The sequence below is a fragment of the Oncorhynchus tshawytscha genome, linkage group LG24 (assembly GCF_018296145.1).
Source record: "Oncorhynchus tshawytscha isolate Ot180627B linkage group LG24, Otsh_v2.0, whole genome shotgun sequence".
In the NCBI taxonomy this organism is placed as follows: Eukaryota; Metazoa; Chordata; class Actinopteri; order Salmoniformes; family Salmonidae; genus Oncorhynchus; species Oncorhynchus tshawytscha.
The window spans coordinates 571,357-584,506 of NC_056452.1; the positions used below are offsets into that span (position 1 = coordinate 571,357).

At 43.2% G+C, this 13,150-nt stretch overlaps 1 protein-coding gene across 2 annotated transcripts; it reads right to left on the reverse strand.

The window, feature by feature from the left end:
* Positions 1 to 2,908: 2,908 nt before the first annotated feature.
* On the reverse strand, positions 2,909 to 5,559 carry LOC112223891 (gamma-crystallin S-1-like). 2 transcript variants are annotated; one of them, XM_024387202.2, is made up of 3 exons: positions 5,244 to 5,559; positions 4,574 to 4,816; positions 2,909 to 4,116 (listed from the first exon to the last, which is right to left on the reverse strand). In XM_024387202.2, exons 1-3 carry the CDS (start codon positions 5,355 to 5,357, stop codon positions 3,829 to 3,831), a joined length of 645 nt encoding a protein of 214 aa, XP_024242970.1. In that variant the 5' UTR covers positions 5,358 to 5,559; the 3' UTR covers positions 2,909 to 3,828. The 2 variants fall into 2 exon arrangements, with proteins under 2 accessions (XP_024242970.1, XP_024242969.2); XM_024387201.2 differs by having other exon boundaries at positions 4,574 to 4,831; positions 5,244 to 5,260.
* Between the last annotated feature and the right edge of the window lie 7,591 nt (positions 5,560 to 13,150).

Consider the following 13,150-nt stretch of genomic DNA (forward strand, 5'->3'; position numbering starts at 1 on the left):
CTTACTTTTGGTCATGTAGTGTGTGTGTGAAAATATACATACAGTTGAAGCCGGAAGTTTACATACACCTTAGCCCAATACATTTAAACTCAGTTTTTCACAATTTCTGACATATAATCCTGTCTTAGGTCAGTTAGGATCACCACTTTATTTTAAGAATGTGAAATGTCAGAATAATTGTAGAGAGAAGGATTCATTTTTTCACATTCCCAGTGGGTCAGAAGTTTACATGCACTCAATTAGTATTTGGTAGCATTGCCTTTAAATTGTTGAACTTAGGTCAAATGTTTCGGGTACCCTTTCACAAGCTATTTTGGCCTATTCCTCCTGACAGAGCTGATGTAACTGAGTCAGGTTTGTAGGCCTCCTTGCTCATCCACGCCTTTTCAGTTCTACCCACAAATGTTATATGGGATTGAGGTCAGGGCTTTGTGATGTCCACTCCAATACCTTGAATTTGTTGTCCTTAAGCCATTTTTCCACAACTTTGGAAGTATGCTTGGGGTCATTGTCCATTTGGAAGACCCATTTGCGACCAAGCTTTAACTTCCTGACTGATGTCTTGAGATGTTTCTTTGATATATCCACATCATTTTCCATTCCTCGTGATTTCATCAAATGTGTGAAGTTCACCAGCCCTTCCTGCAGCAAAGCACCCCCACAACATGATGCTGCCACCCCCGTGCTTCACGGTTGGGATGGTATTCTTCGGGTTGCAAGCCTCCCCCTTTTTCCTCCAAACATATCTATGGTCATTATGGCCAAACAGTTGAATTTTTGTTTCATCGGACCCCAGGACATTTCTCCAAAAAGTACAATCTTTGTCCCCATGTGCAGTTGCCGTGGTCCCGTGGTGTTTACACTTGCGTACTATTGTTTGTACAGATGGACGTGGTACTTTCAGGTATTTGGAAATTGCTCCCAAGGATGAACCATGACTTCTTCTGATTTTTCCATGATGTCAAGCGAAGAGGCACTGAGTTTGAAGGTAGACCTTGAAATACATCCACAGGTACTCAAATTGACATAAATGATGTAAATTAACATATTAGAAGCTTTTAAAGCCTTTACATAATTGTCTGGACTTTCCAAGCTGTTTAAAGGCACAGTCAACTTACTGTATGTAAACTTCTGACCCACTGGAATTGTGATACAATGAATTATAAGTGAAAAATGACTTGTTATGCACAAAGTAGATGTCCTAACCGACTTGCCAAAACTATAGTTTGTTAACAAGATATTTGTGGAGTGGTTGAAACACCTAGGTTGGAGTCATTGAAACTAGGTTATGTAAACTTCCAACTTCAACTGTACATGCAGGCAGTACCAGTCAAAAGTTTGGACAGACCTAATAATTCCAGGGTTTTTCTTTATTTTTACTATTTTCTACATTGTATAATAATTGGGAAGACCTCAATACTAACACACATGGAATCATGTAGTAATAAAAAAAAAAAGTTAAACTAATCTAAATATATTTTAGATTCTTCAAATTAGCCACCCTTTGCCTTGATGACAGCTTTGCATACTCATGGCATTCTCTCAACCAGCTTCATGAGGAATGCTTTTCCAACAGTCTTGAAGGAGTTCCCACATGCTGAGCACATGTTGGCTGTTTTTCCTTCACTCTGCGGTCTAACTCCTCCCAAACCATCTCATTTGGGTTGAGGTCGGGTGATTGTGGAGGTCAGGTCATCTGATGCAGCACTCCATCACTCTCTTTCTTGGTCAAATAACCCTTACTTAGCCTGGAGGTGTGTTGGGTCATTGTCGTGTTGAAAAACAAATGATAGTCCCACTAAGCGCAAACCAGATGGGATGGAATATTGCTGCAGAATACTGTGGTAGCCATGCTGGTTAAGTGTGCCTCAATTTCTAAATAATTCACTGACTGTGTCACCAGCAAAGCACCATCACACATACGGAGATCATCCGTTCACCTACTCTGTCTCGAGACACAGCGGTTGGAACCAAAAACCTCATTTGTACTAATCAGACCAAAGGACAGATTTCCACCGGTCTAATGTCCATTGCATGTTTCTTGGCCCAAGCAAGTCTCTTCTTATTGGTGTCCTTTTAGTAGGTGTTTCTTTGCAGAAATTCAACCATGAAGGCCTGATTCATGCAGTCTCCTCTGAACAGTTGAGGTGTCTGTTACTTCAATTCTGTGATGCATTTATTTGGTATTTGGGCTGCAATTTCTGAGGCTGGTAACTCGAAGGAACTTATCCTCTCCAGCAGAGGTAACTCTGGACCTTCCTTTCCTGTTGCAGTCCTCATGAGAACCAGTTTCCTCAAAGCATTTGATGGTTTTTATGATTGTACTTTTTATTTATTAGAATTTGAAAATTTTTATTTAACTAGGGAAGTCAGTTAAGAACAAATTCATATTTACAATGACGGCCAAACCCGGACGACGCGGGGCCAATTGTTCGCCGCCCTATGGGGCTCCCAATCACGACCGGGTGTGATGCAGCCTGGATTCGAACCAGGGACTGTAGTTGGACTGCAGAGTGAAGAATAGCAGCCATGCGAATTGCACATTCCCTCAACTTGAGACCTCTGTAGCGGTGGCCTTATTTTCCCCAGCACAAGGTGCACCTGTGTAATGATCGTGCTGTTTAATCAGCTTCTTCATATGCCTCACCTGTCAGGAGGATGGATTATATTGTCATGGGTGCAACGCTCACTAACAGGGATGTAAACAAATGTGTGCACAATTTGAGAGAAATAAGCTTTTTGTGTGTATGGAACATTTCTGGGAGTTTTTATTTCAGCTCATGAAACAGGGGACCAACAGTTTACATGCCCCGTTTTATATTTTTGTTCAATGTATATATCCATTCATTCGCCGTGTGTGTCTGACAATCCCCTGCACTAGGTCTTGGCAGAATGTTTTGTATAGTGACCACAGAGGTTGGACATTTTGTGCAATTTGTGCCTCCCCCTCCACTCATAAATGTTTATGGTAAAATAATTTGTAATCATGATTGGTTACTGGCCCTATTTGATTTGATTTTTATGTATCAACTTTTTTCCCCCTTCTGTTTTTCATGTTTATGGTCACATGTTTGGTGTCAGTACAGGTCCATAGTGAAAGTTTGTTATCTTTGGTTCCTCATGCCACAGATTCTTTGAATAATAAATATGATGTACAGTTAGGTTCTCAATCACATTTGTTTCACAATCACGGTGAAAGAGAATTTTTTTTGTTGATATGAATAATTATTGTGATTGATACCTGATTGCTCAAACTTGATTTACTTGTAGTGAACGTCAACACACCAACATTGTATTGTCTCACACCACATACATCAACTGGTAAGATTTTGTTATATTCCAAACAGTGCTACATTGACAAGTTAACAAAGTTACTTTGTCATAGACACATGAAGTTCACGTGTTTCGGTATAGGTCAGAATGTTTTAAAAAACACAATTTAAGCAGGCTCAGTTGGAAGAAATTGCAACTGTCTTTGCTGCTGCATGCTGCATTAGTGACACAATTAAATATACTGTCCCTTCAGTCCACTGGTTTATTATTCAATGTGAGGAAATGGTATGTATAAATTGACGACTGTCTGCATAAAGCCCTTTTAAATGTTCTTGTATACAAATCTACACCAGGATTCCAATCCACTGCTTGCTTTCTTCAGCCCAGCCATATTCTCAGTAAGTGGTCTAATTACTAAAGGACAATCTCCTTATTCCCTGATATCAACCATATTCTGAGATTGACTCATGTTGGCATCCCCTCTACATATGTATAGACTTCTGCAGGCTGTCAGACAGATCTAGCCTGGCTAGACAGAGCGATCTAGAGACCGCTTTATTGGTTGTTTTGCTTCAGCTCTGTGACGCGACGCACTGAGCCAATGGTAGAGCTCATGCTGCCCCAGTCGCTATGCTTGTTGTACTCGCCAGGGCGCAGGAAGTACTGATGGCCCCTGTAGTTTGGGTGCTCGTGGAGGATCCAGTAGCCCTCCATAACATTGCAGGAGGAAATGTCTCTCCGGTGGAAGCGGTCCTGCAGGTTGGGGCAGTCGTCGCTCAGCTCCATCATCTTTCCCCCAAAGTCTGATCTCTCAAAGATCTTCATCCTGTAGTTTCCATTGTACTGTGCAAGGAGAAAATCTATTCACTTCATAGAACTGAAATATGTTTTTTCAATGTCAGACTTTTAGGCCTGAATGATGTATGAAGGCTTGGAAAGTTTGGGAAACTTCACATGAACTCCCTAGCTACACAGAATATTGTCATAATTAATTAAGTAACAGCTGTTGTAAACAGTCATGACAGCTGATGTAAGCTTATGGGAATCTTGAATCTGAGAACATCTGACAGCTTCCACCTGAAAGACATCTCCTGCAATGTTGGGTAGGGCTCGCAAAAAAACTTTCATAAAAACTAGGCATACCTCCTACAAACATTCCTAAATACTGGTTTGTGTCAAGTCAATTGCCTATAACCATGTCAAACTTATACCAGCTGTTATAAATGTTTACAAAGGTAAAACAGATTCAAGAGCTTTTGTTTGTGTTGTGTCATGACGGTGAAGATATAGCTGTTCTTACAGCTGGGATTATGCGACAGGAGCGGATGCAGTCGTTGAAGCCGGACCAGCGATGGTGGTCAGCGTACCTCCCCCTTGTCAGCATGTACTGGTACCCAGAAAAGTTAGGCTTCTCATAGGCCATCCAGCACCCACTGTCCACTCGAATGGAGTTACATCGGGAGAAGTGGGAGTGCATGTCAGTGCAGTCACCACTGCACTCATAGTGGCGTCCCTCAAAATTCCTGCCCTCGTAGAAGATGATCTGAACAGAGAGCTTCTAAAGTTAATGGGAATACAGGCAGAAGCACATCTCTACATTTTAATCAAACTAGCTTAGAACCTTCTTTCTGGGTGAAAAACACCCCTGTGTTTGGATTTACACATGAAATTGACTCTGCAAATATATTTGAGAATGGCACAAAGGATAGGAGAACACCTATTTTCCGAGCCTTGGTCCCAGATCTGAATGTGCCGTCTCACCAACACCTATTGTCACTGTCGATGTCATGCCAAACAATGGCCACAGGAGTTGGTTATACAGCACAATCAGATCTAGAACCAGGCAAAAAAAAATCCTACAATTATGATTTCAGACAAAACTCATGACTAAATCTGAAATGGAACGGCAATAGACTTGAAAAGGCGGTCTGTAATGTTTTTTTCTTTGGAAAATTATATGTTCTGCTTACCTTACCCATCATGACTGTGGAGGTCAACAGGACAGGCCTGTCCTCATCCCAGAGCCTTTTATGTGTCAGAGAAAAAGGATAGAGCATTGTTATTAAAATCACGTGAGTTATCATGTCAGCACAAACTGTTCTATCTGCCCCTATGACACTGAGCACATGTCAACCTCATGCTCCCTTTAGATTGAATTCCATTGTTATGCAAATACAGTTAGACTATTTACTAGGTCCGGACAATAGAGTTGCACACTTGGTGTTTGGTCCCGAGGAAAACATTGCTCAAAACAGGTTTGAAAAAGGTTAGTTGGAAAACTGGACTTCACAAACATCCCTGTCTGCCCCCCACCTGTTTTACTCTCACAGTCATATTTTGTTTTAAATAATTCTGAATGATGGGCTCTGATGTATAATACTCTTTGTTCAAGTAAACAGTTTTCAGGTTCCGTCTTGGAATATCCTCATATACTGCATTTACATATTTCTGTTACTGTACATATACAATAAACCACTATGGGTTTTTCCTCTTTGTGGAAAATGGAATAATTGAACATGAATCTCGGAACTCTATTGATTTAGAACGTCAAACAAAAGTAGAGACCGAGTACTATAATTTATCCATACTGTAATATGTTTATTATAATCCAAAGGTGCATTGCCACATTAGGAGACGGGTGCAATAGGCCTTTCCATCTTTGTAATCATTTCGGTCTTCTATGGTGTTCACGCTCAGCTCGCTTGGTCGCTCCTAAAAACGCCGGGTGGTTTGCTGCAAATCTATTGTCGGAAATGTCAGCGGGTAGGTCCTACACATTAGTGGAATATTTCGGGGGCGATGGCGGATACCGCTGTGGTAGCCGTCATTGTAAAAATGAGAAGGGGAACTTCTCTCATGGTAAATGTTGATTTGTAAAATCGCTGGGTCAACTTTATTTTACTGTCCTTTGTGAAGGCCTCGTCGTTGACATCTGGCTAGTTAACTGTTAGCCAGCCATTTTCCATAGCAAAGAGTCCACTATCTAACGTTAGCTAGCCATCACATCATTTTAGCTAGACACATAGCTAACTTTATGTAGTTAAATATTTGGCATGTTATTTGACACATGGTTTACAACTTCATAGTTAAACAAATTGTTTACGTTAGCTAGTCAAGCACACCAAGCTAACCTTACTAGCTAGCTAACGCCGGTAACACCCCCAAAATCTTTGAATCATTATTCTATCTGTGTTACCACCGCAGATGGAACAATGAGCCAGATATTTCACCGGATGTTAAAATCTAAAGCATCCGGTTTGCGTTTTCCCTTACAACTGAATATGGTGATGCGAGGAATCACAGTGGCCTGCAGTGGGAGAAGATTGAGCGAGATGGATTTTGGCTGACATTCTGCACATTTTCTCATTTATGAAACATTTGATCTCCATACAGTTTTCTGTTCTCTAAACTATAATCTGTAACAGAGTGGACTGCGTTTTGTAGACATTACCCTTGCTAAAGTTCTATACATTTCGCTGTTTAGGAGTGCAAGGGCGAATTGAGTTGCTGCACAAGGCACTTCAGAGTAGGTGTTCCCTAATAGAAATATGCAAATAAATGCCAGAACGATCTTACTAGCTCGTGCTTGGCTCTGCCCACCTTGTTTATTCTGCCCACTATAATTAATTTACTCCCATTGGAAACGACAGGCTCTGGTCTATCTTGGGCTACTTATAAAAACTTTGGTACCACTGTGGTGACTCGGCAGCCAAGTTGGCTACTTTGACAGCGGACCACACTTCAAAGTATAGCCTTTTCGTTAGTTAGGCCTATGTGAAATCAATGTCTGTTTACATAGGGACTGGGACTACCCCAGCTTAAAAATGTTTATAAAAATGTCACTGCATCAAGATAGCTAATGGCAGAGCCAATATACACGCACGCAAGTATGTGGACATCCCTTAAAATTAGTGGGTTCGGCTATTTCAGCCACACCTTTTGCTGAAAGGTGTGTTAAATCGAGCAGATAGCCATGCAATCTCCATAGACAAGCATTGGCAGTAGAATGGCCTTACTGAAGAGCTCAGTGACTTTCAATGTGGCACCATCATAGGATGCCACCTTTCCAACAAGTCAGTTTGTAAAATGTCTGCCCTACTAGAGCTGCCCTGCTCAACTGTAAGTGCTGTTATTGTAAAGTGGAAACTTCTAGGAGCAACAACTGCTCAGCCGCTAAGTTGTAGGCCACACAAGCTCGCAGAATGGGTTCACCGAGTGCTGTAGTATGTAAAAATTGTCTGTCCTCTGCTGCAACACTCTACCGAGTTCGGAAGATGCCAGGAAAATGTTTCCCGTCCCAATGCCAACTGTAAAGTTTGGTGAGGGAGGAATAATGGTCTGGGCTGTTTTTCATGGTTTGGGCTAGGCCCCTTAGTTCCAGTGAAGGGAAATCTTAACGCTACAGCATACAATGACATTCTAGACAATACTGTGCTTCCAACTTTGTGGCAACAGTTTGGGGAAGGCCCTTTTCTGTTTCAGCATGACAATGCCCCCAGTCACAAAGCGAGGTCCATACAGAAATGGTTTGTCGAGATCGGTTTGGAAGAACTTGACTGGCCTGCACAGAGCCCTGACCTCAACCCCATCAAACACCATTGGGATGAATTGGAACATCAACTGCGAGCCAGGCCTAATCGCCTGATATCAGTGCCCGACCTCCCTAATGCTATTGTGTCTGAATGGAAGCAAGTCCCAGCAGCAATGTTCCAACATCTAGTGGAAAGCCACCCCAGAAGAGTGAAGGCTGTTATAGCAGCAAAGGGGGGACCAACTCCATATTAATGCCCATGATTTTGGAATGAGATGTTTGCCAAGTGTGTGTCTATGTACTTTTGGTCATGTAGTGTATTTCTCGTAACAACTGTTGTAGAACTCTTTTTGTTCTTTTAAAAGAACCTTCACCTGTGATAGCGAAACACCACTGCCCTTAACGGTACTCCCACCAGCTTTGGTCATGGAAGTAACGTAGGCTACTCTTACTCCTCAAGCTGCTAAGGAAACCTGGCTAGCTTGAAATCTAGCTAACTTTAGTTAGATGCTAGGCTAGCGTCTGCACCAACGAGGGAAAAATGAGCTACTTCTCTGGAGCAAAATATACCTGATATTCTTCTCTGTAATACAGTAAATGTCCTACACATTAATGTTATGTTGATCATTATTTGCAAATAAGTCTTAGAACTCAGTTATTTCGCAAAAAATCTGTCTGGTCATCTGAGGACCAGGCTAATTGACACTGCCAAATGCTACATACTGTCATGGGTGACAATGGCACTGAGCCAACCCTGAACATCTAACACCCTCTGTCTGGCTTAGAGCGACGTGATGAAGGTCAGAAACTTGTGCAATCTATATCCTCTGAGGTATTATTCAGGGAAGGGCTAGCCAGTTTAGGCCTTATTTCCTGTTCAGAGAACTGACCTTAGAAACACCAGATTTAAACTAGGCTAGATGTTATTCAAGTGAGACTGGAGTTTCCCTTTAATAGTGAGTTTGAAGTCTTATAATGGAACCTTTACGGCGCTAGGATGGTTTTAAAGCAATGGCTGATTTATAAATAGTAAGTTAAAAGCAGGGGAGGTGTATAAATGGACTCCCTGAGAAATAGAAGTGCTGGCCAGCTCAGCCTCGTAGGCGTACTCAATTCTCAAACCAGCTGGATGAGTCAACAGACTGGCCTGGCACATCTCCTGGTATACACTACCATTCAAAAGTTTGGGGTCACTTAAATGTCCTTGCTTAGAAGAAAAGCACATTTTTTTGTTTATTAAAATAACATCAAATTGATCAGAATTAGTGTAGACATTGTTAATGTTGTAAATGTCTATTGTAGCTGGAAACTGCTTTTTATTTTTATGGACTATCTACATAGGTGTACAGAGGCCCATTATCAGCAACCATCACTCCTTTGTTCCAAAGGCACGTTGTGTTAGTTAATCCAAGTTTATCATTTTATAAGGTGAATTGATAAGTAGAAAACCCTTTTGCAATTATGTTAGCACACCTGAAAACTGTTGTTCTGATTCAAGAAGCAATAAAACTGGCCTTCCTTAGACTAGTTGAGTATCTGGAGCATCAGCATTTGTGGGTTTGATTACAGGCACAAAAGATCTTTCTTCTGAAACTCTTCACTCTGTTCTTGTTCTGAGAAATGAAGGCTATTCCATGTGAGAAATTGCCAAGAAACTGAAGATCAGGTACAACACTGTGTACTACTCCCTTCACAGAACAGCGCAAACTGTCTCTAACCAGAATAGAAAGTGGAGTGCGAGGCCCCTGTGCACAACTGAGCAAGAAGACAAGTACATTAGAGTGTCTAGTTTGAGAAACAGATGCCTCACAAGTCCTTGACTGGCAGCTTCATTAAATAGTCCCCGCAAAACACCAGTCTCAACGTCAACAGTGAAGAGGCAACTCCGGGATGCTGACCTCTGGAAAGACAGCGGAAGAGTTTAAAGGCAGTTTACCAGTTAACTTACAACAGCGCATCCCCTGAATGATAATGAAGAGGTTGGTGAGAAGCCTGACCATGGAGACGGGGGAGATCAAATCAAATCAAATTTTATTTGTCACATACACATGGTTAGCAGATGTTAATGCGAGTGTAGCGAAATGCTTGTGCTTCTAGTTCCGACAATGCAGTAATAACCAACAAGTAATCCAACTAACAATCCCAAAACTACTGTCTTATACACACAAGTGTAAGGGGATAAAGAATATGTACATAAAGATATGTGAATGAGTGATGGTACAGAGCGGCATAAGCAAGATACAGTAGATGGTATCGAGTACAGTATATACATATGAGATGAGTATGTAAACAAAGTGGCATAGTTAAAGTGGCTAGTGATACATGTATTACATAAAGATGCAGTAGATGATATAGAGTACAGTATATACGTATACATATGAGATGAATAATGTAGGGTATGTAAACATTATATTAGGTAGCATTGTTTAAAGTGGCTAGTGATATATTTTACATAATTTCCCATCAATTCCCATTATTAAAGTGGCTGGAGTTGAGTCAGTGTGTTGGCAGCAGCCACTCAATGTTAGTGGTGGCTGTTTAACAGTCTGATGGCCTTGAGATAGAAGGTGTTTTTCAGTCTCTCTGTCCCAGCTTTGATGCACCTGTACTGACCTCGCCTTCTGGATGATAGCGGGGTGAACAGGCAGTGGCTCGGGTGGTTGTTGTCCTTGATGATCTTTATGGCCTTCCTGTAACATCGGGTGGTGTAGGTGTCCTGGAGGGCAGGTAGTTTGCCCCCGGTGATGCGTTGTGCAGACCTCACTACACTCTGGAGAGCCTTACGGTTGTTGCCGTACCAGGCGGTGATACAGCCCGACAGGATGCTCTCGATTGTGCATCTGTAGAAGTTTGTGAGTGCTTTTGGTGACAAGCTGAATTTCTTCAGCCTCCTGAGGTTGAGGTGGGTGGACCAATTCAGTTTGTTTGTGATGTGTATGCCGAGGAACTTAAAACTTGCTACCCTCTCCACTACTGTTCCATCGATGTGGATAGGGGGGTGTTCCCTCTGCTGTTTCCTGAAGTCCACAATCATCTCCTTAGTTTTGTTGACGTTGAGTGTGAGGTTATTTTCCTGACACCACACTCCGAGGGCCCTCACCTCCTCCCTGTAGGCCTTCTCGTCGTTGTTGGTAATCAAGCCTACCACTGTTGTGTCGTCCGAAAACTTGATGATTGAGTTGGAGGCGTGCGTGGCCACGCAGTCGTGGGTGAACAGGGAGTACAGGAGAGGGCTCAGAACGCACCCTTGTGGGGCCCCAGTGTTGAGGATCAGCGGGGTGGAGATGTTGTTGCCTACCCTCACCACCTGGGGGCGGCCCGTCAGGAAGTCCAGTACCCAGTTGCACAGGGCGGGGTCGAGACCCAGGGTCTCGAGCTTGATGACGAGCTTGGAGGGTACTATGGTGTTAAATGCCGAGCTGTAGTCGATGAACAGCATTCTCACATAGGTATTCCTCTTGTCCAGATGGGTTAGGGCAGTGTGCAGTGTGGTTGAGATTGCATCGTCTGTGGACCTATTTGGGCGGTAAGCAAATTGGAGTGGGTCTAGGGTGTCAGGTAAGGTGGAGGTGATATGGTCCTTGACTAGTCTCTCAAAGCACTTCATGATGACGGAAGTGAGTGCTACGGGGCGGTAGTCGTTTAGCTCAGTTACCTTAGCTTTCTTGGGAACAGGAACAATGGTGGCCCTCTTGAAGCATGTGGGAACAGCAGACTGGGATAGGGATTGATTGAATATGTCCGTAAACACACCAGCCAGCTGGTCTGTGCATGCTCTGAGGGCGCGGCTGGGGATGCCGTCTGGGCCTGCAGCCTTGCGAGGGTTAACACGTTTAAATGTTTTACTCACCTCGGCTGCAGTGAAGGAGAGGCCGCATGTTTTGGTTGCAGGCCGTGTCAGTGGCACTGTATTGTCCTCAAAGCGGGCAAAAAAGTTATTTAGTCTGCCTGGGAGCAAGACATCCTGGTCCGTGACGGGGCTGGTTTTCTTTTTGTAATCCGTGATTGACTGTAGACCCTGCCACATACCTCTTGTGTCTGAGCCGTTGAATTGAGATTCTACTTTGTCTCTATACTGACGCTTAGCTTGTTTGACTGCCTTGCGGAGGGAATAGCTACACTGTTTGTATTCGGTCATGTTTCCGGTCACCTTGCCCTGATTAAAAGCAGTGGTTCGCGCTTTCAGTTTCACACGAATGCTGCCATCAATCCACGGTTTCTGGTTTGGGAATGTTTTAATCGTTGCTATGGGAACGACATCTTCAACGCACGTTCTAATGAACTCGCACACCGAATCAGCGTATTCGTCAATGTTGTTGTCTGACGCAATACGAAACATCTCCCAGTCCACGTGATGGAAGCAGTCTTGGAGTGTGGAGTCAGCTTGGTCGGACCAGCGTTGGACAGACCTCAGCGTGGGAGCTTCTTGTTTTAGTTTCTGTCTGTAGGCAGGGATCAACAAAATGGAGTCGTGGTCAGCTTTTCCGAAAGGGGGCGGGGCAGGGCCTTATATGCGTCGCGGAAGTTAGAGTAACAATGATCCAGGGTCTTTCCACCCCTGGTTGCGCAATCGATATGCTGATAAAATTTAGGGAGTCTTGTTTTCAGATTAGCCTTGTTAAAATCCCCAGCTACAATGAATGCAGCCTCCGGATAAATCGTTTCCAGTTTGCAGAGAGTTAAATAAAGTTCGTTCAGAGCCATCGATGTGTCTGCTTGGGGGGGGATATATACGGCTGTGATTATAATCGAAGAGAATTCTCTTGGTAGATAATGCGGTCTACATTTGATTGTGAGGAATTCTAAATCAGGTGAACAGAAGGATTTGAGTTCCTGTATGTTTCTTTCATCACACCATGTCACGTTGGCCATAAGACATACGCCCCCGCCCCTCTTCTTACCAGAAAGATGTTTGTTTCTGTCGGCGCAATGCGTGGAGAAACCCGCTGGCTCCACCGCTTCGGATTGCGTCTCTCCAGTTAGCCATGTTTCCGTGAAGCAAAGAACGTTACAGTCTCTGATGTCCCTCTGGAATGCTACCCTTGCTCGGATTTCATCAACCTTGTTGTCAAGAGACTGGACATTGGCAAGAAGAATGCTAGGGAGTGGTGCACGATGTGCCCGTCTCCGGAGTCTGACCAGAAGACCGCTTCGTTTCCCTCTTTTTCTGAGTCGTTTTTTTTTTGGTCGCTGCATGTGATCCACTCGGTTACACTGGTTGTAAGGCAGAACACAGGATCCGCATCGCGAAAAACATATTCTTGGTCGTACTGATGGTGAGTTGACGCTGATCTTATATTCAGTAGTTCTTCTCGGCTGTATGTAAAGAAACCTAAGATGACCTGG